Source organism: Apodemus sylvaticus, chromosome 22, assembly GCF_947179515.1.
Source record: "Apodemus sylvaticus chromosome 22, mApoSyl1.1, whole genome shotgun sequence".
Lineage (NCBI taxonomy): Eukaryota > Metazoa > Chordata > Mammalia > Rodentia > Muridae > Apodemus > Apodemus sylvaticus.
The window spans coordinates 39,298,005-39,325,360 of NC_067493.1; the positions used below are offsets into that span (position 1 = coordinate 39,298,005).

At 47.0% G+C, this 27,356-nt stretch overlaps 2 protein-coding genes across 2 annotated transcripts in view; one reads left to right on the forward strand and one right to left on the reverse strand.

Annotated features, from left to right (window-relative positions):
* The first annotated feature begins 607 nt into the window (after positions 1 to 607).
* LOC127672502 (NADH dehydrogenase [ubiquinone] 1 alpha subcomplex subunit 3-like) lies at positions 608 to 850 on the forward strand. The gene has a single exon (XM_052167636.1). The coding sequence runs from the start codon at positions 608 to 610 to the stop codon at positions 848 to 850; it is 243 nt and encodes an 80-aa protein (XP_052023596.1).
* A 12,158-nt stretch (positions 851 to 13,008) lies between these two features.
* The window catches only part of Crcp (CGRP receptor component), a 36,349-nt gene continuing 22,001 nt past the window's right edge, over positions 13,009 to 27,356 (reverse strand). Inside the window, exons 5-6 of the mRNA XM_052168546.1 lie at positions 24,751 to 24,808; positions 13,009 to 14,120 (exon numbers count right to left, since the gene is read on the reverse strand). Coding sequence (XP_052024506.1) covers positions 13,971 to 14,120; positions 24,751 to 24,808 — 208 coding nt within the window. The 3' untranslated portion in view covers positions 13,009 to 13,970. The remainder of the gene's footprint in view (positions 14,121 to 24,750; positions 24,809 to 27,356) is intronic.

Genomic DNA, 27,356 nt, shown 5'->3' on the forward strand with positions numbered 1-27,356 from the left:
CACAGCTTTCGGTCATCTGATAGAAGAGCCTCCATTAAGGAATTGGTTAAACAGATTAGCCTGAGCGCAGTTCTCCAGGGGATTGTGGTGATGGTTTATAGATACAGGAGGACCAAGCCCACTGTGGACAGCACCATCCCCTGGGCTGCTAGTTGAGCAAAAGTCTGTAAGTAAGCCAGAAAGCAGCAGTTCTCCACAGCTTCAAGTTAACATTTGAGTTCCTTGTCCTGATCCACTTCAATGATTGACTATAACTTGAAAGTATAAGCCAAATAACACTTTGATCTTGTAAACTGCTTTTGGTCAGAGTGTTTTATAAGAGTTACAGAAAGCCAACAGTGGTGGCGCCACCTTTAATCCCAGCACTTGGGAGACAGAGGCAGGAGGATTTCTGAGTTCGAGGCCAGCCTGGTCTACAGAGTGAGTTCCAGGACATCCAGGGCTACACAGAGAAATCCTGTCTCAAAAAAACAAAACAAAAAAAACCAAAAAACAAAAAGCAAACAAACAAAAAAGAGTCACAGAAAAGGGCAGGACCTCATGCTCATGCAAGAAAAGGACCACAACCCCCAGAGAGCTTTGCGCCCTTATCACCGCCTAGACCAAGATGGCCGGGAGAATCTCTGCCTTCCTCAAGAATGCCTGTTCAAATGAGCCAGTGCTAGCAGTGTCCTTCTCTGTCTGGGGTCTCGCTGTCATTATGCCCATGATTAGCCCCTACACCAAGTATTCTGACATGATCAACAAGATCACACCCTACAACTACCCAGTGCCTGATGTGCCCAGCCACCCACAGGATCCTCTGGGTCTAAGCTTGGAATGGCTGAAGAACTGTGAATGCTTCATGTGAGTGTGATGGGAGAGGCCCCCTTCCTGTTGCTCTCCAATTAAATTTTGAAAATAACTCCTGTCCCCAAAAAAGAGTCACAGAAAGGAAACTATAACACTATGCATAATAATGAAATTTCCTAGGGGCTGGAGAAATGGCTCAGTGGTTAAGAGCACTGGCTGCTCTTCCAGAGGTCCTGAGTTCAATTCCCAGCAACCACATGGTGGCTCACAACCATCTGTAATGAGATCCAACACCCTCTTCTGGTGTGTCTGAAGGCAGCAACAGTGTATTCACATAAAATAAATAAATCTTTTTTAAAAAAATGAAATTTCCTAAAGACTTTTGTGTTGATAATGATTCTGTATGTATATGCACACATAAACACACGTACATTGATATAGTGTACTGATTTTGCTTCTTTCTATAATATACTAATATATTAACAAACCATTAGGAATACACACACACATACATGTGCGTTGATATATTGTACTGGGTTTGCTTATTAATTTTTCTCTAATACACTAATATATTTACAAACCATTGGGAATACACGCGCACACACACACACACAATGTGTGTGCATTGACGTATTGTACTTGTTTTGCTTATTAATTTTTTTCTCTAATACACTAATGCATTTACAAACCCTTGGGAACACACACACACACACACAGGAGACAGAGTCTCATATAGTGTAGTGGGGGCTGGCCTGGAACTTACTATGTAGCCTAGGCTGGCCTTGGACCCTGACCCTCCCCCTTCGGTTTCCCAAGCTCTGGATTCCAAGCCTGCACCACACCTGACCTCCACTTTGACTTTCCTCATACCCACTGACATTATCTGTGATATGAGTGAAATTTCTCTTGAGTTGTGCAAAGTACGATGTTTATTCAGGGGCTTGTGTGAATGTGTGTGGGGTGAGGGTGCCTGTGTATAGGTGTGTGTGCATCTGTGCAAATGGAGGTCCAATGTTGATGCAAGGACTCATTCTGGGCTATTCTATCCCACTAGCCACTGAGACAGGATCTGGAGATCAAGCCCAGAACTTGCCAACAGAGCAAGTCTTGCCAGTTTGCTCTAGGGATCCTCTGCCTCTGCCTGGGGGAGTGGGGGACAGGGTTACATGTGGGCCACCACACCTACTCAACAGTCAGTGGATTCTGGGGATCCGAACTGAGAGACTTGAACTTGTGGGACATGTGCTCTAACCACTGAGCGAGCAATCTCCCCAGGTCCCCACTTTGCATTTTCATAAATTTACACGCCGTCCACTGAGCTGTTAGAGAACATGCTGAGCCACGCGTGGCGTCCTTCCAGCTCCAGCACCCAGGACTGGAAGCAGCGGTATTGCTACGAGTTCACATACACGTCATGAGTTCCAAGCTAGCCTGAGCTACAGAGTGCAGCCCTGTCTCAAAAACCCAAAAGGAAGAAAGAATACATTGACATTTTTATAAGAACGATGCATAATACACAACTTTGGTTTTTTAGGATTTATTTTATGTATATATGATACATAAAAATAGAAAAGTAAGGGCTGGAGAGATGGCTCAGCGGTTAAGAGCACTGACTGCTCTTCCGAAGGTCCTGAGTTCAAATCCCAGCAACCACATGGTAGCTCACAACCATCCGTAATGAGATCTGACACCCTCTTCTGGTGTGTCTGAAGACAGCTACAGTGTACTTAGATATAATAAATAAATATATCTTTAAAAAAAGTAAAAAGATTTATTTAAAAAAAAAGTAAGAGATGATAGCTGACAGGTAATATAGAGACCAGATTTGATTAATAATGTAGATACATATTAGATAGATAGAAGTTAGAGATGATTGATAGATGATAGACAGATATGATAGATGACTGATAGATGATAGAATGTTAGATATGTAGATAGATAAATAGATGAATAGATAGAAGAAATGGAAAATAGTTGATAGATGAGCAATAGATGATTGATAGATGATAAATTGTTAAATAGGTAGATAGAAATGACAGATAGATGATAGACTGGTAGGTAGGTAGATCAATAGCTAGCTAGATAGCTATCGATGAGCAATAGATGATTGCTATGTGATAACTTGTTGTTGAGCATGTTTGTATATTTTTATAATTCTAGTCTTCAGGAGGCTGAAGCAGGAAGATCTTGGGAGATTTTCCTAGAGAGACCCTGTCTCAAAACCAACAACAAAAGCTAGGTGTGGTGACCAACCTGTAATCCCATCACTTGAGAAGGAAAAAGGAAAAGAGATTAGAGATGGTAGAGCAGTAGTTAGGTAGGGAGAGAGAAGGGGAGGGAAGGGGAGGGAGAGAGAGGGAGAGTCTCATAGAGCCTATAAAGTATTCTGGGCAATTGTATCTAGGTTACATTCTCTGGACTAGAAATGATCCAGATTGCCAGAAGTGGAAATTAGAAAATGATGGAATTTCGGTTCTAGATGGCCGGCGGCAACACATTTGACTCATTAGCGCTGATGCTCGCCAGATTGCTTTCCAAGAAACCCCGCCCTCTTCCCTGCTCCAGCTCTTCCCGATGGAAGACACTGAAGACCTGGGCAAGCCTGGAGGGGAAGCTGTGCCCTGGCACAGAGGCCAGTTCTCAGGAGGAGCAGAGGCAAGCAGGGGTGATGACAGAGCGGTGAATCCAGCAACCAGTCCCTGCCAGAGCGACCACACTCCTCCAGGTCTGGAGGTCCGTCTCCATAGCCCAGCTATGACCCTACTTCCCCCGTGCTTCTGAAATCCAACCAGGGCTCACTTTCGAATCCAAAACTGTGTCCCAAAACGTGGCAGCTTTAAAAATTGATCTCATATGTCACACACAGCACTGTGAGGTCCCAGGGATGTAACTGCACCCTTGGCTCCAGACTTCATTCTGACCTGTTAATCATTTGGTTGCTTGGTTTAGCTGGCTGGAGACAAAGTCTCTCTGAGTAGCTCAGGGTGCCCCCAGGACTCATTTTGTACTCCAAGCTGGCCTCCAACTCATAATCTCCTCACCTCAGGCTTTCAAGTGCCGGGCTAAGTATGTGCGGTGGCTTAAAGTCTGAAATGCTTAATCTTGATTTCAAACGTGATGGGATTTACAATCACCCTGGAAACAAGCCTCTGGGCGCATCCGTGAGAGTTTCTAGACTGTGTTAACTGAGGAGGGGAGGATCACTGTAAATGTGGACAGCATCATCTTCTGGGTTGAGAGGTCATAGGCTGACTAAAACGTGGCTTAAGTCAGGATTCATCCCTCCTGCTTCCTGGCTGTGGGTGCAGCGAGAGCATGACTTCCTAGCTATAATGGACTGAACCCCATCTTGGAGACCAATAGACCTTCCCTTGAGTGGTTTTGTCCCAACAGTGAGAATAACAACTAATATAGACCACACACACACACACACACACACATACACACATACACATACACACACACACCACCACCACCACCACCACCACCACCACCACCACTTTAACTCCATCCACTCAAATCTGCAGCCTAGTCCACATTTTTTGAGAAAAGACCCATGGAGATTCTACTGCAAGCTTCAGCTTAAAGACTGGTGTATAAGTTTACCTTTCTCATTGCTGGTACCAAATCCCGACATGATACAATGAAATAACAGAAGGATTTATTCTGCCTCCCAGTTTGAGTAGACAGGTTGTAGTGGGAAGGCTCGGCACGGCGGCAGGGGCATGAGGCACATGTTCTGTTTCACCTCGTCTTGGAGCAGCTCACTTGCTCGATCTGTACAGTTCAGAATCCCAGCCTACGAGGCGGGTCTTCCTCCCTCCAGAGCCTACTCTGGAAACTCCCTCCCAGTCACGCCCAGAAGCTCATGGCTTCGGTGACTCTAGAGCCCATCATGTTGGCGATATCAGACATCACACTGTGAAGCGCCAGAGGGAGCATCTAAAGACTCCAGAGAACCTGGCCTGGGAGCCCATGAACTAATCAAACACAAATACCAGAGCCACGCTTTGCTCTGGAAGGGGCTCAGCGCTTCCGCTGGGCTGTCGGGGGACGCTGGACTGTCAGGGGACGCTGGGCTGTCGGGGGACGCTGGGCTGTCGGGGGACGCTGGACTGTCAGGGGACGCTGGACTGTCGGGGGACGCTGGGCTGTCGGGGGACGCTGGGCTGTCGGGGGACGCTGGACTGTCAGGGGGCGCTGGACTGTCGGGGGACGCTGGGCTGTCGGGGGACGCTGGGCTGTCGGGGGACGCTGGACTGTCAGGGGACGCTGGACTGTCAGGGGACGCTGGACTGTCAGGGGGCGCTGGGCTGTCGGGGGGCGGGGCGCTGGGCTGTCAGGGGACGCTGGGCTGTGGCGGGGGGGGGGGGGGGGGCGGGGGGGGCGGGGCGCTGGGCTGTCATGGGACCCTGGGCTGCCCTTTCTTTCACTCCCATTCAGCAGCAAGGCAGAGACCCTCCCCACCCACAAAGATCTGCTCCAGCCTTGCAGTTGAATAGCAAACTCTACCCGGGACTCTGAGGAACGACAGAGCCCAGCACACGGACACCTGGAAATGCTCCGGAGATGGCCTTCACTAAAGTGCTTGCCACACGAGCTCGTGAGGCCTTGACTTTGATGGTCCTGAACCCAGGTAAGAAATCTGGGAATAGCATTCCTTGTACTTCTAGCTATGTGGAAGCAGACTCTGGAGTAGCCCTGGGTGAACGCCCCCTTAAGTGGTAAATATCATCTTAAAAAAAAAAATAAGGCGGGGACTGAAAGAGACACCTCAGCCCTTTAAATGCACATCCTGCTGTCACCAAGGGCCCTCATTTGGTTCCCAGCACTCAGACAAGGTGTCTCTCAACTGCCTGTTTCAAAGGAAAAACAAAAGACCTGAATTAGGATGTTGTGCCTGCGTGTGTGTGTGTGTGTGTGTGTGTGTGTGTGTGTGTGTGTGTGGCGGGGGTTGACTCGGTAATAAAGCACTTGCCTACAGGTGCACAGCCCCGGTTTCATCCATAGCACTGAAAACTATCATTCAAACCATGTAACGAAAAGAATTAAAAAAAAAAAAGAAAAAAAGAAAAAAGAAAAAAGAAAAAAAAAGAAAAGAATATACTTGAGGATCTTATGACAAAGGCCTCCAGTGTGCTTACATGTCTTATAACCAACCCACCGCGGGAAGATCTCCTGCACGGGACCCTAGACTTGGTGAACCACTAAGGGTGGCAAAGAAGCCCCCACCAAGGAGAGCCCGAACTATCCTGAGACTGGGATCGTTGGGACTCCAAGGGGGGCGGGGTAGTGACAACTGTGAGGGGAATCTGGCCAAAGCATTTATTAGACCTCACTTACAGAAGGATGGCAAGTTTGTGGCTATCCTTGATCACATCAAGAGTTTGAGGCAAACCTGTGCTACATGGGACTCTGTCTCAAATGAAGTAAGAGAGCGGGAAAGAGAGAGGGAGGGGCAAGGAAATAAGGAAGCAGGCCCCGTGAGGAAGGTGTTGGGCAGTGAAGATGGCAGGAAGGGACACCCAGAGCTGGGGCTGGGCAAGGGCTGTAGGGTGACTCCTACAGAGACACAGTGATGTCAGTGCTGGTGACAGTAGCAGATGCTGTTCTGCTTTGGCAGCCATAGGCAGAGCTCGGTGGTGAGCATATCGGATTCCTCATCAGGTCGGTTCTGCGACGTGGTCTGGGCACTGATTCCAGAAGCTCCATTGCAGGTAGTTCTGAGTTTTCTGTCGCCCACGGACAAGTGCTTTCTCTGTGCAAACCGGCTGCAGGAAGTCTCCATATATGTCAAGAAGTCTTATCTGACCCAGGAAGCAGAACTAAATGATGGGGGAGGGGGGTGGCATGTGTCTTTAATCCCAGCACTGAGGAGACAGAGGCAGCCTGGTCTTCAGAGAGTTCGGGGTGGGGAAGGAGCTCAAGTTAATCCTCAGCTACACAGCAAGTTTGAGGTTAGCTGAGGATACACGAAAGCCAACTCAAAATAAAACCAACTTAACACCAACAAAAAAGGAACATGCAAAATGAGTATTCTATGAACTTGTATGGAATAACTCCCAGAAGATATTAAATGAATATACCGAATTGCATAATATAGCACACAGAAATATGGCACATAGCAAGTTCTAGAACAGGCTAGGCTACAATGTCTCAAAATTAAACAACAAAAGGGAAAAATCAGTAAGAATGGAAAGAAAGCAGGACCTGGAGGCAGATTGCATACAATGAAATCGGTTTTATTTCAAATTAGTTCACTAAACTTTTCTAAAGAATAAATTCCACTAGCTTAATAAACGATTTGACTCTCTACCCTCAGCTGGGGGCAGAGGGGGTGATGGGAGGAAAGGGAACCGACAACACATCCTGAACACTTTGTTTTCCTGTTGGTTGTGTAGTGGTGGCGGGGTCTCTTTATGTAGTTCTAGCCATCCTGGAACTCACTCTGCGTAGGACAGGCTGACCTCAAACTCACCAGATGCAGGCCGGTGGCGGCCTCTGCCTCCCCAAAGCCAGGATTAAAGACATGCTCCACCAATGTCTAGCTTAACTATTATTTAAAAAAAATAAAGTTTTATTTACCAGTCTGTACTCTGTGTTAGTGACTATGACACAGTTATGTAGAGTTCAGAGGACAAATCTGGAGTAGGCTCTCTCCTTCCATCTCTGCGTAGATGAAGCGCCTTTACCCCCAGGAGCCATCTTGCTCTTTTAAATAGCTCTGTTGCTCCCAATGATATGCATGACTCCAGTCAGAGAATTTTAGACAGAACAGGGGACTGAGTCAACATGCTGATACAGTTGGAAGCCAGGGCTCTTCGAGGAAGAAACAAACGTGGAATGGGGGAATCAGGTAAATACACATGCAATCTCAGGATTTAAAAAGCTGAGGCAGGAGGACTGCAAGCTCGAAGCCACCCTGGATTGCATAGTGAGACCCTGGCTCAGTAAACAAAACCAAAAACACTGTGCAAAGGGGTTGGAGAGACCGGCTCAGCATTCGCGGTTCACAGCAACCTCGGTTCACAGCAACCAAGTCAGGAGGCTTACATCACAGAAACTCCATCTTAAAGAGCTCCGATGACCTCTACTGGCCTCAAACAGCACTGCAATCATGCACACACAGATAGGCATACACAAAAAATAAATCTCAAGCAGAAAAATAAAACTGTATTAACTTCTAGTTGCAATGATGGGCAACACCCTAAATCTGACCTTTAACACCATTCACTACTAATAGAAACTACTTCTATTTTAAAGATGTAGTTTAAACCAAGCATGGTGGTGCACACCTTTAATCCCAGCGCTGGGAGGGGTGTGGGGGAAGAGGCATCTCTATGAGTTCAAGGCCTTCTTGATCTACAGAGTGAGTTCCAGGGCAGCCAGGCTATACAGAGAAACCCTGACTTGGAAAAAACAAAAAAAACAAAAATATGAAAAACAAAATCAAACAAATAAAAATTAAAAAAAGAAGAAAAAAGTAGTTTAATCCAGAACTGTCTAGAGATACAGTTGGAACTTTTGGTTCTATCAAAAAGATACAATGTGATTTCTTTTCTTTTCTTTTTTTAAAGAACAGGTTTGGGGTTTTTTTGCTTGTTTGCTTGTTTTTTTTTTTTTTTTTTTTTTTTTTTTTTTTTTTTTTTTTTTTTTTTTTCCCAAGACAGGGTTGACAGGGTTGACAGGGTTTCTCTGTAGAGCCCTGGTTGTCCTGGAACTCACTCTGTAGACCAGGCTGGCCTCAAACTCAGAAATCCACCTGCCTCTGCCTCCCAGAGTGCTGGGATTACAGGCGTGCGCCACCACTGCCTGGCTGCTTGTTTTTGTTTTTTTTTTTTTTTTTTTTAAACAAGCCACAGGAACCCAGGAGATATCTTGAGGGAGTTTCTAACAAATCTGAGGCAATTTGGACACCAAAATAATTTGAGACTAGCCTGGTCTATAGCAGACTAACTCCAATTTTTTTCCACTAAATTATATAGCTAAAGATGACCTTCTGACCCTCATATGCATACCACAGCACGCCCCCACCAATAAATAAATGTAATGTACAAACAACAAAACAAAAGAAGAGCCATCTGTGGTAATAAACATTTGTAATCCCAGAACTCCAAAGGCAGAGAGTTTAGACTGAATGCTACTAGACCAGTGGTGAGAGACTGGCTGAAAACCAAGAAAATGGTTACCAAGGAACCTGAGGTTGTCCTCTGACCTCCATGTGCACATGTACACACACACACATACACACACACACACACACACACACACACACGATTCAGGGAAAATGTGCACTTATTTGTATATCACCTACTATTCTTATCACATTTTATAAATTTGTTTGACACATATTTTTAAAAGAAAACAAAAGGTTATGACACAAAACCGTGTCTGGGAGTTAAGGGTCTTGCCGATCACAGTTTTCTCTCAAAGAGGGGGCCAGCCGAGACAAGCCACCACAGAGGAGCTGCGGCATCAGGTGCCACAGCCGGTGAGCCACGGAAGCTGGGTCTTCATGGCACAAGGAGTAGGCCGGGACCCCAGAGTCTGTTGGATGTGCTGCACCACAGCTGGAGAGCAGAACACTCCGTGGAGCCTGAACGTCACCCCTACTGGATGCTCCCGTCTGGTCTTGAGCACTTCCGGCCCTGGGCCAATCCATCCACCAGGCTCAGGCCGCCGTCCAGCCTGAGCACAGGCCAGCAGCTCTGGCGATCTACAAACAGGTCAGCCTCTGCCATCCCAGTCGCTGAGATCCTGCCTTGCCAGGTTGGGACCTTGCCTACGGCAGCTGACTTCCTCCACAATCGTTCAGCCCCTGGCTTTCCTTCAGCAGCTCTTGCATTGTGAGCCTTGCTCCAGCCCTGACTCCGTGGCCCCTCTATGACTCAGGACATTGGCTCCTTGCCCAGGACCCCACCCCGACTCTGCACATGCCCCGACTCTCCCAGCTGAGGCCCTCACAGGGCAAGAATTGGAATATTTAACCCAGAATCTCCCGGGATCCCCCAAGCCTGCCTTGCAAAAGGATAACTTGGAGCTTCTGATTCTGTAAATAAGATTACCAACTCGACTATGACCAAAGACACCTAGGTGACTTATGAATCTGTAAGCAGGAACGGCTGTAGCTCTATTCAGGAACTGACTTCAGAATGAAGAACATTGAGCATGTGACATTCAGCATGTCACAGCCTCCAGCCCCATGATTGCCTGTTCAATCCTTGTGCTGGCTAACTTTATGTCAACTTTATACAGTAGACTCCTTTAGGAAGGGGGAACCTCAATTGAGAAAATGCCCCCTAAGATTTTTTTTTCTGTATGCAAGTCTACAATGCATTTTCTTAATAATGGATGTGGGAGAAACTAGACCATTTCTGAGTGGTGCCATCATTAGGCTGGTGGTCCTGGATGCTAAAAAAATAAAGCTGGCTCAGTGTCTTAGGGTGTTACTGCTGTGAACAGACACCATGACCAAAGTAATTCTTACAAGAGCAACATTTAATTGGGGCTGGCTTACAGGTTCAGAGGTTCATGGCAGCATCCAGGCAGACACGGTGCAGGAGGAGCTGAGAGTTCTACATCTTCATCAATAGGAGAAGATGAAGACAGGAGAAGGCTGGTCTCCAGGCAGCTAGGATGAGGGTCTGAAAGCCCACACCCACATCTTCTAATAGTGCCACTCCCTGGGTCAAGCATACACAAACCATCACAGTGAGCAAACCAGGAGGGAGCAATCCCTCCATGATCTCTGCATCTGTTCCCACCTGACTGCCTCACTGATGGTCTGTAACCTGCAAGTTAAAGTTGCTTTTGGTCATGGTGTTTGGTCATAGCAATAGAAACCCTAACTAAAACAATCCTTTTCATCTGCTTTCAAAAGTATTCAGGAACCCAAAAGGGAAACCTGAAAAAGGAATTGTTACCAGGCTGACCGCCCAGCCTGTGGGGTCTGCGTCTAGAGTAGACAGTCCTGGGGTGTGTGTCCCCTTTGCTGCAGCCTGCTGGCTTTGAGTCCTCAAGCCATTGTTTCTTTCTCACTGTCAGCTTCAGTGCCTCCATCTGGGATTCAGGGACAACGCATGTGAGCCACCAACCGCTGCTCCTCCACACTAGAGACTTCTTTATAGCCAAAGCCTGACAAAACAATGTATGGAAGGATAGGCCTATCTTGGCTCGTGGTTCCGTAAAGGCCTGAGTGTGGCTGCTGGGTTGGCTGTGTTTCTGGGCCTAGCGTCAGGCACAGTACTGTGGTGGTGAGAGCCTAGGTAGCGAACAGGAAGCAAAGGGGAGAAATGACAGGAGCCGGGCGGTGGTGGCACACTCCTGTAATCCCAGCACTCTGGGAGGCAGAGGCAGGCGGATTTCTGAGTTCAAGGCCAGCCAGGTCTATAGAGTGAGTTCCAGGACAGCCAGGGCTATACAGAGAAACCCTGTCTCGAAAAAAACCAAAAATCAAAAAAAGAAAGGAAGGAAGGAAGGAAGGAAGGAAAGAAGGAAGGAAGGAAGGAAGGAAGAGAGAGAGAGAGAGAGAGAGAGAAAGAAAGAAAGAAGAAAGAGAAAGAAAGAAAGAAAGAAAGAAAGAAAGAAAGAAAGAAAGAAAGAAAGAAAGAAAGAAAGAAAGAAAGAAAGAAAATGACAGTAAGAGCCAAACAGCCACCAAGCTTTGTCCCTTGTGGCCTACTTCCTCCAACCAGAGGAGTTTTACCATGCCCCAACGACCCGTTCACATCTAACCCATGGCGGGATTAGGCCTAGCTCAGGCTTTAGGATCTCTCTGGAAACACTCTCACAGAAACACCCAGGGCTGGGATTCTCTGATCTTCCAGTTCTTTCTCTGTTCTACCAAACTGACCATCTAGATTACTCCTTAGCTGAGTACAGGGGTGTGCACCTTTAATCTGAGCACTAGATGGCACACACAGTGACATCCTGTGCCAGATAGATAGATAGATAGATGATAGATAAAACAAAACAGAGCAAGCAGACAAACAAGCAGATTAATCATCTCTGGGGCTGTGATGTGGCTCCGTGGGTGTGGTGGACGGCACGAGAATGTCTGACGTACACAGGCTCAGAGGTCTGAACGCCTCGTCCCAGCCGGTGGTGCTCTCTGGGGAGGCTTAGGAGCTGCAGCCATGGAGGAAGTCCGTCGCTGGAAACAAGCTGGAGGAAGTATGTCACTGGAAAGATACGGGCTGGAGAGATGGCTCAGTGGTTAAGAGCACTGACTGATCTTCCAGAGGTCCTGAGTTCAATTCCCAGCAACCACTTGGTGGCTCACAGCCATCTAGCTACAATGTACACATATACATAAAGTAAATAAATAAATCTTTAAAAAAAGAAAGTTAAAGATACCCCGCCATTTGCTTGTTTGCTCTCTCTGCTTCGTGCTTGTGGTTCGAGGTGTTCAGAGTCTTCCTCAGATTCCTCCTGTTCCCGCTCCTGTGCCTGGACACTGCCATCACGGCCTCTTAAACCTCTGGAGCCATCATAAGCCTACAGGAACTCTCCCTAAGTCGCCTTGGGGCTTCGTGTTTTATCTCAGCAGCAGGAAAGGCACGCTGCGGGAAAAGGCATCTGCTACCGAAGCCTGATGACCTGAGACCAGGCTCACAGGCTGGGGGAAAGAACTGACTCCCAAAAGGTATCCTCCGACCTTCACATGTGCCCATGGCATGCAAATACACACACACACACACACACACACACACACACAAATATACACAAACAAACAAACACTGTAATAAAATTCTAAAATTAAAGAGTAAGTACTACAACCTAAAAAATGGTTGGTACTTAAAGGTTGGCAGGGAGCCCGTGCAGCGGCAGACACCTGTAATCCCAGCATTCATTCAGAAGGTTGAAGCAGGAGGATGCCTTAAGTCTAGAGTTTGAGCCACAAAGCAAGATCCTATTGTGACTTGGAGAAATGTCTCTGTGCGAAGCACAGAGTAAACTGCCCAGCCCTTAACACAGCTTACAATTCCCTAACTCCAGCTCCATGACCCAACTACCATGCTGTTCTGTCCTACAGGAGCACTGTATTCACACACACACACACACACACACACACACACAAACACACACACACACACTCACACACTCACAACTCAAACAAACCAGAAAGGTTTCTTAAAAAGAGGTCTCAAAATACCCAAAAGGAATAACCTCCTCCCCTCCCCACGACACACACACACACTAACATGGCACACACTATTTTCTTGTTTTTTGTTTTTATTTTTGTTTTTATGACACAGGGTCTCACTGTGTGGCGCTGACTGGTGTGGAACTAGCTGTGTGGACCAGGTTGGCTCCTCCCACCCCACCCCGCCTCCTAAGTGAGTGAAATACACTTTGAATCCCAGCATTAAGGAGACTGAGGCAGAAGAATCATAAAATGTCTGATTGCGACAGACAGAATGGACTGCAAGAGACTCTGAAAATAAATAAAAGCTTCTCATGTTTTGTGATGTGCTAGCCTATGCTACCTGAACACTCTGGTACCCAGATGCCCTCTGACCTTGGACCAGAACCAGGAGTCAAAATAAGCCTCTTTTCCTAGTCATTCACCCAGGCTGTAGAGTTGTGGGGTTTGCCACAGAAAATGGACTAACTTCTTTGTATGTGTGTGCCATACATGCATGTGTGTTAGATGTGTTCACATGTGTGTTCTTTACCATGTACACCAGGCTGGCTCAGACTGGAGTTTTATCTCCTTTTCTCGCCTCCAGTTGTACAGAGGACATCGGTCTACAGTGAGCTAAGCTCTGGGTCATTTCCCCTGGAGCAGCTGTGTGCAGCTCTGGGAGCTCGAGACCGGCTGAGGCGCCCACTCCATTCTACCCAGCAGTGCCTGACACTGCCTACAATGCAGTCACCAAAGCGCCAAATAGCTCCCCATTGTGTACCAGTGTGCTCGAGGCCACACAAGCCTTTCTGCCCCAGAGGGCTCAGCCAGGCTGCCACAACTTGAGCCCCTGCCCTTCTCTGACCCCATGGTTCTTGACCCCAAGGCACAAAGATTTCTTTTCATCTTATTTTTGTGATTTTTTTCCCCAACCAATCCTGAGATCAGGCATATTGAGAGAGGGGGTCAGGCCAAATAAACAGTTCTCTGAACATCCAGGAAACGGGGGCTGCAGCTCTGAGCTTCAAACAACCTGGTCAGCTGTGCACGTCTATGCCGGCTCCTCCTCTTCCATGGCCACGTCATTGCTAGTGCTCTTGCTCTGTTCGTCCTCTGGACCCGCAGGCAGAATGCTAGTGACAGTGTGCAGCAGGGCTTCTATCTGCTCCTCCGTGAGCCGCTCCTCACTCTCCTCCACCATCTACAAGGGAAAGGAAGCTGTCAGGGTTAGGAAGGAAGGAAGCTGTCAGGGTTAGGAAGGAAGCCTCCCGCCACAGCCCAACCCAGCCATGCCGTCAACAGCGCCGGCCCAGCCAGGTCCTGAGCCAGGCAGGACCTCATCTAAGATCCACAGTAAGATGGCACCAGTTCAAATCCCAGACCAAGCCAGGCTGGCCTCCAACACACAGAAATCTGCCTGCCTCTGCCTCCCGAGCAACGGAATTGGGCACCGGTGTGGACCGCCACCATGCCCAGCTTGTATTTCTTTAAATCAAGGAAAATCCTAACTTCTCTATTTCCATTCCCATTCATGTGTGAATATGTTGGATGTACAAAAGAAATTCTCCTTTTGGGGGTGACATGGCCCTAGGTAAGCTTTTGGATTTCCCATAAACATCTCTGTCACTGAGTGGTGTCGCCCACTCACTCGATGCTGTTTTCCGAGGCCGCACAGTTTCTATCCCCGGGTCACATAGTTTCTGTCTCTGACTAGTTCTCCTTACCCCTGCCGCTCACCTCAGTCTGTAGGGGCCTCCCGTGTGCCTGTAGCCACACTAGAAGGTTTACAAGCGTGTTCTCTTTCAACACTCACTACTATCCTAGCGAGCAGCAGAACTGGACTCCTAGCCTGGCATTCCCAGGTGGAAAGCCTCCAAGTCAACACATGCTACATTGTGGTTTAGATCCTAAATGGCCCTCAAACGCTGTGTGTGGAAGGTTTGGCCCCTAGTCTATGGCACTACTGAGACGGAAGAAATGTTAGTAGGTGGGGCTTAGAGAGAGGGTTCAGGATACTGGGGTGCTGAGACCTTGGCCTTTTTTCTTTTTGTTTCTAAGTTTCTCAAGGTGTTCATGGCATGATCATTGTCACAGGCCCACAGCAACCAGACCATATGTACTTGGAGTGAATCTGAGACCATGGGACAAAATAAACCTTTCTTCTTTGTAAGTTGATTGCCTCCAGTATTCTGTTAGAGCAAGAGAAAGGCAGCTAACACGATCCGCACAGTCCTACTTGTCTCTGAAGAATGCACACCAGGAGTCTGATGACTAAGTAGGAAAGGAGAAGCTGAAGAGACGACAGCTCGGTGCTGGAGAGCACCCATGGCAGCCCACAAGCACCTGCAACTGCGGCTCCAAGGAATCCAGCAGCCTCCTGTGGCCTCTGCAGGCCACATGTACATACATATAGGAGCACACACAAGACACAGGCACAGGTACACATAAAGAGAAAATACTCTATACGGTGTTTAATTTATTTGCATTTTTATGTTTAGGAGAATTTTGCCTACATGTGCACTACCTGTGTGTCTATTGCCTGCTAAGACCAGAAGAGCACATCAGATCCCTTGCAACTGGAGTTAAAGATGGCTGTGAGCCACGTGGGTGCTGGGAATGGAACCTGGGTCCTCTGGAAGAGCAGCAAGTGCTCTTACCTCTCCATCCTCATAAAAATGCATCTTTAAATGCAGTGCCAAGTATTCAAAGACTAGGCTCCCGGGAAGGCACGAGCATGGACAAACACTTCCTGGACAGAGGTTTCCTTACGGCACTCTGAAATCTGGCAACTGATGTGAAGGTGTGTTCCAGACAGAGCCCTGGCAAATGTAGGGAAGTAATACAAGGAACACGTTCTAATCCTGAAGAGGATGTCAGTCTGGCTGCCTCCTCTTACAGCATCATTGACTTAAAGACATCACAAGGCATGTCCAAGAGCACACCCCAGGTGCACACAACACCTCCGCTCGGCCAAATGGTCTCTACAGCCAGAGAATGGTTTGGGTGTTCCAAGTAGGAACTGTCCGAAGCAAAACCATTTTCTGCAGGTTCTTTTGTTTCATCAATTTAGATAAGGTCTCCAGTAGCCCAGGCTGGTCTCCAACTTGCCACATAGTCAAGGATAGCCTTGAATTTCTGATTTTGCTGTAGCCACCCTCCAAGTGCTGAGATTATTAAATGCAGACCACCAGGCTGGATTTGTCCAGTGCCAGGAAAGGAACTCCAGACCTTGTACCAGCTAAGCCACCACTCTAGCAACTGAGCTACATCTTTAGCCCAAATAAAAGCTCTTTACTGAATGGGAACCAGTTTTCAGAAGGAATGGCTGAAAGGGGCAGCAGGGAAGAACTTGGGGGACCTTGGGTCAGCACTGTGAGGCCATTCCCCATGGCACACCCCCATTCCTGTGACTCCCCACAGGCATGCTATCTACCAGGGACCCCACAGCCACTACACCTGGCTAGGTCAAAGACTGGGGAAACTAAGTAACTAAGAACAGAACACCCACCAAACAAAGGCAAGACCAAATATCCACACCAAGACATCGGCAGTGTTATGCCTCCATAACACAAACTACCAAGACAATATGCCTCCTCCAGAAGCCAGAAACCCGACTGTACCAGGCCCTAGGCCCTACTGTACTAGGCAATGTCACTGAAGCTCAAGTCAAGAACTTCAGAACAACAATTATAAATATGTTGAAGGCCCTTAGAGAGGATGTAAGTGGATGTCTTAGTGAAGACCGTGAAAAGACCCAGATGACTGAAGTAAAGAGAACAATCTGGGATGTGGAAGTAGAATTTAACAAAGAAAGAGACGAAAACCTCAGGAAGTCAAACACAAAGCTGAGAGGTGAGCAAAACCAGCAGATTAAAAGACACAGAAGGCAGAGTTCAGGTCTTGAAGACAAGATAGAAGAAATGGGTAACTTAGTCAAATAAAATCAAAAAAGATTTTAAAAAATTAAAATCTAGGCATTAAACATCCAAGAAATCTGGAACATTATGAAAATACAAAATCTACAAATAATAAGTATAAAGGCCCAGAAAATTATTATTATTATTATTAGTTTTTTTTTTTTCGAGACAGGGTTTCTCTGCATAGCCCTGGCTGTCCTGGAACTCACTCTGTAGACCAGGCTGGTCTCGAACTCAGAAATCTGCCTGCCTCTACCTCCCAGAGTGCTGGGATTAAAGGCGTGCGCCACCACCTCCCAGCCAGAAAATTATTTTTTAACAAGATTATAGAAGAAAAATTCCCCAGTCCAAAGAAAGGGATACCTATCAGGTACAAACACAGAACAAAGAAAGGACATTAACAGCTGCGAGGGAAAAGACCAAGTTACATATAAGGGCAAACCCATCAGAGTAAGACAAGACCATCCCATATTTCAAGTTGTATTACAGTTATAATAATAAAAACAGCATGGTACTGACATAAAAACAGACATGCTCATCAATGAAATAGAATTGAAGGTGCAGGCAGAGTTACATACATCAGCAGACACTGATTTTTGACAAATAAGCCAACAATATACACTGCATTTTCAACAAATGGTGCAGATCAAACTGGATAGCTGCATGCAGAAAGAATGAAAATGGATCCACACCCACCACCACCCTGCACAACATTCAGCTCCAAGTGGGATCAGCTACAGACTGCAACATAAAACCAGATAGACACCCTGAATCTGACCAAAGTCAAACAGGGCACAGGCTTCAACTCACGGGATAGGAAAGGACTTTCTGAACAGGATACTGAGACCAGAGGCATTAATAGTAACAATTAGAAATGTTACTTCAGGAAGCTAACAAGCAATAGAGAACACCATTATGTGAGCAAAGCAACAGCCTACAGCATGGAAAAAGTCTTCACTAATTATACACAAAATCCTCATTAGTTATACATAGTGATGGGGAACAGTACCTAGAACATGCAAAGAACTAAAAAGACTAAAGACCGAGAAAACACCCAATTTTTAAAAATGGGGCACAGAACTAAACAGAGATCAAAAGACATGGCATGGATGGCTGAGAAGCACTTATTGAATGAAGAGTCAACACGCTCTGCCACCAGGGAAATGCTGCAAACTAAAACTGCTTTGAGGTTCCACCTCACCTCGGTCAGAATGCCCACGATCAATACAACAAATGACAGCAGATGCTGGGGACCGCGCAGGCAAAGTGGAATGCCCTTCCACTGCTATCGACGAAGTGCAAAGTGATATAGCCACTATGAAATATAGCCACAGTGTGGAGGGTCCTAAGAAAGTCAAAAATTGACTACCTCATGATCCAGCGATACCAGTGCTGGACACAGAACCACAGGACTCTACATCTTACTAAAGAGATGCTTGTTCACACACGTTCATTGCTGCTCTATTCATGATAGTCAGAAACTAGAAACAGCCTAGATATCCATCAACTGACGAACAGATAATGAAAACGTGGTCTATAAGCAACGGAATATTCCTAAGGTATCTGCACAGGAATGGATACCGCTAGAAACAATCATCCCAGGTACGGTAGCCCAGACAAGCACTGAATGTTTTCTCTCACATGTGCATGTGAGCTTTTAAGCCTTAATACGTGTCTTTCATTTAGAATGCCCACAGAGGGCCAGGCATGTGGCACATGCCTTTAATCAGGAGACGGAGCCAGGTAGATCTCTATGAGTTTGAGGTCAGCCAGGTCTATATAGTGAGTTCCAAGACAGCCAGGGCTATGTAGAGAGACCCTGTCTCAAATAAATATAAACAAAACATCCACAAAAGAGATGAAGGAGAAACTAGAACAGGAGGATTAAATGGGAGTGGGGGCAGGGTAAAGGAAGGAATGTGGAGACCCATTGTTGAAGACCCGTTGTTGTAGACGCTCCCTAAAATGTATACACAGTATAAAGAAATTCTATCTCATGGACCAAGTCAAAACCCCAGTGTAGGGAATGGGTTACTTCTTGATGAGTCATTGGCTACAGAGGTCCCCCAAATCACAGGGTATTTCCAGGGTGATTGGTTACCTCCACAACCTGAGGGTGATGCCCTACTGCTGAAGACACCACTTACTTATGCTATGCAGGATGGAGAAACAGAGCTAGTGCCCAACTAGAAGCTTCACGCCTACTGACTCACCCGCACAGCACTAGAAGGTATATACATGCTATCAGCGGAGAGAAGCAGTCACTAACAGTCACCCAGCCGTGGAGCCTGCCTGCCAGGTACACTGACTGGGATAAGAGGAACAGAAATGTTATGGAAGGGACCAACTGCCTGTTGACTAGATTTAATATCCACTCCATGTGACACTGCCAACGTGGCCAGGGACCTGAGACTACACAGGTCATGGTCCTAAGGAAAACCTACTGCAACTATTCTGCTAAAGGAACGTAGCAGTAAAATGACTCCTAATGACACACCGCTATACCCATAGATTAACACGTCACTCAAGCACCATCAGAGAGGCTTCTTCTTGTAGTAGATAAGAATTTATACAAGGATCCGGAAGTGCACAGCATGCAGAGAGCAGCAGGCTCTGGAGCACTGAGCTCTGCATGAGATGACCTTACCAAACCCCGCCCACCAAGTGTGACAGTACACACAGACCTGCACAGGGATAACCCATCGCGGAGAAGATGGCAGGGACGGACGGACGGACAGACGAACACACACACACACCCTAAGTTCAGCTGCTAATCAGGTATGCAGCTAAAACCTACTGGGAAAAGGAAAAGGAAAACCAGTTTTCTCCAATCGAGTGACACTGAGCCTATCAGTCACCCTCCAAGGCAGCCCCATGCCCAGGAGAAGGCTCAACAGAAAATAAGACTCCATGGTTTTTATGTTTTTATAGTTTTAGTTTGGTAATTTTTGTTTTATTGGGGTTTGTTTGTTTTGATTTTGTGGGGTTGTGTTTCTTTTTCCTTTGAGAGAAGAGAGAATATGAAGTTAGAATATGATCAAAATATAGGTAGAAAATGTTTTTAAATAATTTAAGAAATGAAAAAAGAAACAAGTTTCTAAAAATGCATTTTTATACAGGTATGTTGATACATGCCTAAATCCCAGAACTTGTGAGGAGGGGCAGCCTGACCTCAACTACTATATTAAGTTGAGGCAAACCTAGGCTACACGAAACCTTATCTCAAAAAAAGTATCATGTTTTAAAATCAGACATACAAAATTAATAGCATCAATCCAACACAGTGTGCCCCCAAAGAGGAAAGAGATTTGAAGGGAAATAGCTGATTTGACTGTTTAGTCCACAGGGACGACTGTAAACACATGAGTAACTGGCAAACGTTGCCAATTAACAACCTGGCCAAAGCATCTTTGAAGAGCTCCACCGCACGAGGGCCACACTGGACCCACAGTGACCAGGGCACTTTTGGGAGGCAGTGAAGTTCAGAGCCCTAAACCCCAAAGCCAAGACCATGGCAGACTGAGTAACGGAGACACGGCACTCTGAGAACAGAGACACGGCACTCTGAGAGCAGCTCCGTCTGTGCCTCAGGGAGCAGGCGCTAGCTCTTGAAGCTCAATGCCATCTCCTCTAGAATACCGATGTGATGTGTCCAGCAGGATGGAATCCTCTGGTGTGAGCTGGGTCGGGCCCTCTAAGGCCTTCCTGGGTAAGAGCCAGTGTCTCTTCCTGCCCTCATCACTGTCCTAGGTCTGGTGGCCCCAGTGCCAATCAAGAGTCACCAGGTGTGCCTGGAGCAAAAAGGCAATAGCTCTCCAATTCCACCAACTTTTTATCACACCCAAATCCTCAGGGATAATTACAGTTGGAAAGGTGTTTTTAAACATAAGATTCTCAGTTCTCAGGCACAGAAAGAAACCTAACCAGTATTCTGCTAAATGAAATACACTCAGAAGAGAAGCTTCTTTTTCATAAGAAAGCTTAATCACTCCTCTTGGACCACCAGGGTAAGTGACAAGTGTATCCTGCCTCACGGTCCCAACCCAGGCCAGCAGCTCAAGGCTCCATCTCAATGGTCTCCAGTCCCACCGGGCGAGCTGTTCACAATATAAAGGGAAATGAGAACGGAAAACCCCAATGCTAGCAGCCAGCCCTTGGTGAAGGACCAATCTCTGCATATACAAAGCCCTCTTAATCCCTGGAGGCTGCCAAGCGCTCCAGAAGAGCCGCTCCCCACTGGAAGCTGCCAGCCCCAGCACACAGCTCTCCTCACATGACCCCAAAGCTAACTAAGGCTGAGCAGCTGTGATCAGAAATCCAAAGCTTTCAACCTGAAAACAGTTTAAAGCTTGTTTTCACTTTCATTTTTTCAAAGTTTTTAATCTTTGTGTATGTATACACACGTGCATGCTCAAGTGAGTGTGCCACTGTGTGTGTGTGTGTGTGTGTGTGTGTGTGTGTGTGTGTGTGTGTCAGAAGCCAGCCTTGGGTACGGTGCTCACCTACCTAACTTGAGCCAGCGTCTCCTTTGGTTGGTTGGTCCTCCTGCGTATGAGTATGTCAGGATAGCCGAATTCCACCGACTCTCCTTTCTCTGCCACCCATCTCCCTAGAGGAGCCCTAGGATTACAGATGCTGCACAACCAGCTTTATGTGGGCTTGGGGGGATTTGAACCCAGGTCCTCAAGTTTGTAGGGCAAGTCCTCTACCCACTGAGCCATCTCCCCCATCCCACTGCCTAAGAATCAGAACCTTTCTGAGCGTTAATGTGATATCTCCCCTTAGGTAAGACTAGATAGAAGATTGTACTTCTGACCTCATTTGATAGGTTGCAGTTTCAAAAAAAAAAAAAAAAAAAAAAAAAGCAAGGGTTTACCAAAAACACTGAAGTACAGTGTACAATCACTTTGATCTATATGTTACAAGATATATGAAATGTGGCCTTAAATGAGATGTCCTAGGAATAAGGTTCAAGATTAAACCTAGGAAAACTCAGCCACAGCAACACGATGACTTCCAGCAGTTTAGCCCAGCAGCCCACGTAGCCTCTGAGACCTCAACTTCCCAGAGTAAGTTCAAGTGAGGCCTACAGTGGGCCGGCAGGGTTGTGTAGGAGGCCACGGAACTTAACATGCAGGGCGGTGACCTGAGCTCACAGAGTTCACTGGCACACCTAGAGGGCTCCTAGACTGTTCCAAATAGACTACAGCAGAGCGAGCCAGAGCCACACAGCAGGACCACTTCTTCACAGAGCCTCCCAGTCAGTGGACAGCCACCAAGGAACCACAGCTAGCCCCAGTGGCGGCACTTCTTACTCTCAAGTTAATCTTAACAAGTATGCGCAGTGCAGCTGCTGTCAGAGAGTCTGGGGAGAGCACATGGCTGTAGTTAACACAGGAAGCTCTCCAGGCCTCTGCTCTCCAACATCTGTGAAACCCTCATTCCTGCGCTTTCGGGCAGACAGTACACTGCTCTAAGCCCTGAGAAAGGGCTTGCTACCTTTTGCAACCAATTCTAGGGAAGAAAAAAATCTGACTAGAAAATGGTCTAGCTGCAGGGAACCGAGTTTGTAGAAGGAGAAGCACCTGAGGTGACACCCCATTCGTCTTCTCGCCGGGTGTGATGGTGATTTCAGAAGTCAGTCAGGCTGTCCTAAAGGACACCTAGTCGGCTGGTAGGGCTCTGGGTGCCCCTGTGCTGTGTCTCTGGAAGCCTGTGTGTGAGGTGACGGACTTGGTGTAGAATGTCTATTTCCAATGCAGGTGAGCGCCATCCAAGTGGCAGGGACCAGGACAGCACCATTCTCACCCCAACTGTGTCCCTTGGAGAACATGTCACCTGCATCCTGGGACACCCCAGCTCAGGCTCTGGCCTTTAGGCTGTCAGACACACACAGACCCTGAGCTCAGGCCCCGTGTCAGGCTTCATACTGCTAAACCATCAGCTTCCTTGATACTGAGGACGTCACGCCTGGACTGAGCCAATCTTCTAGTATCTTAGGGTCTTCAACTTATAGATGGCTTTTGGGGGCTCCCATAACCTTGTGACCTTAAGAAGCGCCCTCTCATCTGTCTCTGGAAACACAGCTTAGAAGAGGAATACTGTTCAAGGTCCTACTCAGACCCACCCAACCACTCACTGGGATAAAAGGTAAGACTCTTGGTCCTCCTCCAACACTGCAAGTGACCCTCGCTAGGCCCTTGGACCGTGTCTGACGTGGCTGAAGCACCCAGGATCAGTTCTCTCACTAAGAGAGCCGGAGCTTTGCACAGGCTCGGGATGGGGCCATGCTAATCCTCATGTCTCTTCTCCATCTGTCACTCAGCCATGAATAGCATATGGTGCTGATTAAAGCTGGAGGAGACCCAACTGTGATCCTTAACCCAAGGGACAGGGATTGCTTTCTTGATCTTCCTCTCTCCTGTAAGCTGAGTCTGTCTAATATCTAGAACAATGAGGACACAGATGGGGACCTGTGTTAGAATAAGGGCCAAGTCCCCCAGGAAGCTCCCCAGAATGGAAGGAATTTCTATAATTTAATTTTGGGTGCATTCAGAAGGACAGAAAAAACTGTAGGAAGACAATGAAGGTTTTAGTCAAAAATTAAGTACATTATAACCTCTGAAATGTTGTAAATAGGAAATTCTTGAAGTTCACGGAGGTAATTTAACCATTGACTTCCATACTTTTTGTAAATTTTACAAAGAGCTGACTGCTTTTGTTCTTGTTTTATATTTATTTTATTTATACTTTTATTTATTATATTTATTTTATTAATTATATTTTTATTATAATGTTATTTATATTTTTTCAAGATGGGGTATGTTATGTGACCCAGGCTGACCTCAAACTGCCATCCTCTAGCCTCTGCCTCTACAACATTAGGATTACAAACATGCGCCACCAACCTTGAAGTTCTGGCTGTCCTTGAACTCAGAGTTCTGCTGCCTTTGCCGGAGTGCTGGGATTAAAGGTATGTACCACGATCACCCAGCTAAGAGCTGCATATTTCTTAGACAAGCACTGGAAACAAATTTACCAATTCTTAAAGCCAAAGTCTTTTCTGGCAGTGACAGGACTGCTTGCTGACGCTCTGCCCGTGTAAGGAGGAACCTGCCACACAGCTCATGAGAGAAGCCTATCACAGGCCTTCGTCTTCACTTTCTCCATAGCCCACCCTGCTCTCTCTCTGTCCCCCACTGCTGAAGCCCCACTAGATGTTTTTATGCAGAGAAATGAAACCACATTGATGGTTTTAGAAGAGTGATCTGTAAGGCGAGTGTGTTCGCACTAGCTTGTAATCCCAGGCCTTGGGAGGGAGGGTTCAAAGCCAGTGGGGCTGCCTGAGACCCTGTGTGAAAGGGCAGAGACAGTCAGAGGGGCAGAGGCAGGGAGAAGGACGAGATGAACGCAGGCTGCGTTGTGAAATGTTGACAGAAATTAATGCTGTGTAGTAGAGGGAGCACCAGCAGAGTGGGGGGCAACAGGAAACGGCGACAGCTGAGTATCAGCTAGAACAAGAGCCTCCGTTAGGCTGGCCCAGGGGGGCGGAGAGGAGGACAACATGTGGGGAGGAAGGGAAGACGTGGAACGGTGGGTGTGGGGACACTGAGTTTAATAGTTTTGTGCAACATCTGGTTGGCTATAACCCCTACAGCCAAGCCAGAAAGGCCAGAAAGGCCTAGAACAGCGGGACACAGGATGCCAAACCCGTTTTAAGGAATTAAATTTCTAGCTTCCCACTGCCTCATGTCCACATTAACTAGGCCCAATTGCTGAGGCCTCTGGTCTCTCCCTTCACTGATGGCACCAACCGGGTGGGTGGGTGTGCAGGCTTTGGCTTGTTCCTTCTCTGCCTTTCTGCATCTCCAACCCGCAAAGCAACCCTGGAGCCCAGCGCCCCTCCCCACTCACCAGCTGGATCTCAACAGCGGTCATTGGCCTGTGATTCAGCAGCTGAAGCTTCTCGGCTCTGTCAAAAGAAAAGCACAAACTGCTTAAAACTCTCATGCCCTAAAAGACCTTGGGCTTCGACCGAGTTACTCTCAGAAAAGAAATGGAGTATCACTGCCACGGGGCCCTGCAATAAGGAAGACTCAGAAGACCGCTACTCAGAGGTCCGTGTGCACCAGTATCCCACAGGCTCCCAGGCGCAATGCTTCCTAAGACAGCAACAGCAGAGCTGCAGTTTTAAGACCAGATGTAAGCGATAGTGCAGACAGTGCATCGGCTCAGTAGAAAGAGAGCTCTCCTGCAGACCTAACAACCCCAGCTCCGGCCCTGAATTCTGCAAGGTGGCAAGAGGAAACTGACTCCTGAGGGTTGTCCTCTGATCTCCCCAAACTGCACCACGACACATGCATACCCACAACCACACAACAAAGAAATGACACACTGTAAAGCACCTTTGAAAAGAACCCTGGCCTGCATGGTGGCCCAAGGCTTGGGTCCTAGCACTGTGAGACACAGGTAGGCAGACCTACATCAGTTAGAGGCTAGCCTGATCAATAAAGTGATCATATTTGCTATACTAATTTTTACTTGGAAAATGAGAATTTTATAATTCATGTTTTCTTTCTTTTTTTTAAGATTTATTTATTTCATGTATGTGGGTATACTGTAGCTGTCTTCAGACACCCCAGAAGAGGGCATCAGATCTTATTATGGATGGTTATGAATCACCATGTGGTTGCTGGGATTTGAACTCAAGACCTTAGAAAGAGCAGTCAGTGCTCTTAACCGCTGAGCCATCTCTTCAGCCCTAATTCATGTTTTCTTAATTCAATTAAAAAATAAAGATAAAAGTATCTTCATTGGTTAGTCACGGCTTAGGAATGACTAAGGATCAGTTTTGAGAGTAAGATTATAAATTGCTCAGTTTTTTTGATGTTTTTTAAAAAATTTTTTAAACGTTTATGTAGTGTGTGTGTGTGTGTAAAAGCCACAGCATACTTCTGGAGGTCCAAGGACAATTTGCACTTGTTTCTTTCTGCTGTGTGGATTCCAAAACCAAACTGACAGGCAGATTTCTGAGTTCGAGGCCAGCCTGGTCATAGTAAGTTCCAGGACAGCCAGGGCTACACAGAGAAACCCGGGTCTCAAAAAAAAAAAAAAAAAAAGAAAAGAAAAAAAAAAAAAAGAAAAAAAAAAGCCCAAACTTGGGTATTCAGGCTTGGCAGCAAGTCCCTTTACCCACTGAGGCATATCATTTTATTTATGACAAGCTGGCCCTGAACTTGCTATCTAGCTGAGTAAGACCTTGAACTCCTGACCCTTCTGCTTCATTCTCAGATGCTAGTTTTACAGTATGCGATGGTCAATATGGATTGTCACCTTAACTGCATTTGTCACCACCATGGGGAAAACCTCCAGACATGCCTATGGAATAGTTTCTAGATTGGGTAAATTGGGAAGGGGGAGGGGAAGGGTTGATACGGATGCCCCCATCCCACGGACTGGACTCTTGGATTAAATAAAAAAGAGGAAGTGATCTGGGCACCAGCACTCTTCCTGAGTCCAGATGGAGGCCACGACGTGAGCAGCTGCCTGACTCCAGCTGCCATGCTTTTCCCCCCATGACGGACACGCCCCCATGACGGACACGCCCCCATGACGGACACGCCCCCCATGACGGACACGCCCCCCATGATGGACATGCCCTTCTCTTCTCAAATGGGTTTTGTCAGGCATTTTTATAGCAAGGAGAAAAGTAGCTACTACACAGCGTTAACTCAGATTTGAATTATCTTAGTAAAAGAAGCCAGGCTTGTGGCTTGAGCTTGGTGGCTCAACCTGTTACCTCATAACTAAGGAGGCTGAGACAGGATAGTGCATTCGAGCCAGCCTGGGCTTTGAAGCTAGTAATTACCATCTGACCTCAAACTTGGTAGAAGGCCAAGGATGACTTTAGTACCTGATCTTCCTGCTTCCGCCTCCTGTCAGGATTATAGCAATTATCATCTGACACAAGAGATACGCAGCCCACTGTTGAAGAGGTTAAAAGGTGACAGGACTTCAAAGATTTATTTAATCTTACTTTACGGTATGAGCGTTGGTCAGCATGTGTACTATGTGCACTACACATGGACACCAGAAGAGGGCATCAGATTCCCTGGGGCTGGAGTTACAAATGGTTATGAGGCTCCATGTGCATGCTGGGAACCAAACCAAGTGCTCTGCAGGGGCAGCAGGTACTGTTAGCCACTGCGCCACCTCTCCAGGGACACGATGTCAAGGGAAAAGAATGGCTTCACATTTGCTGCCCCCACACAGGTGGCAAGGTCTACATTTCCTTCCCAGTCCGACTCATCTTTCAGTTCTGTTCAACACAAATGGAGCTTAAAGATAACTCTGGATCAAGATGAAAAGCCACACCACAGCTGCCCTGGCCAGGTTTTTGGAAAGCAGGGTAAGTCATGTATTCCCAAGCCTCAGTTCATGTCCGTAAAACAAATCAGAGCAGCCCTTCAGCTCATGAGGGCCACAGGAGGTGACAGTCTCACATCTCAAGTGGCCGCTGT

Coding starts and splice junctions, on each gene's coding strand:
- LOC127672502 (XM_052167636.1), top strand. CDS start 608: ATGGCCGGGAGAATCTCTGCCTTCCTCAAGAATGCCTGTTCAAATGAG.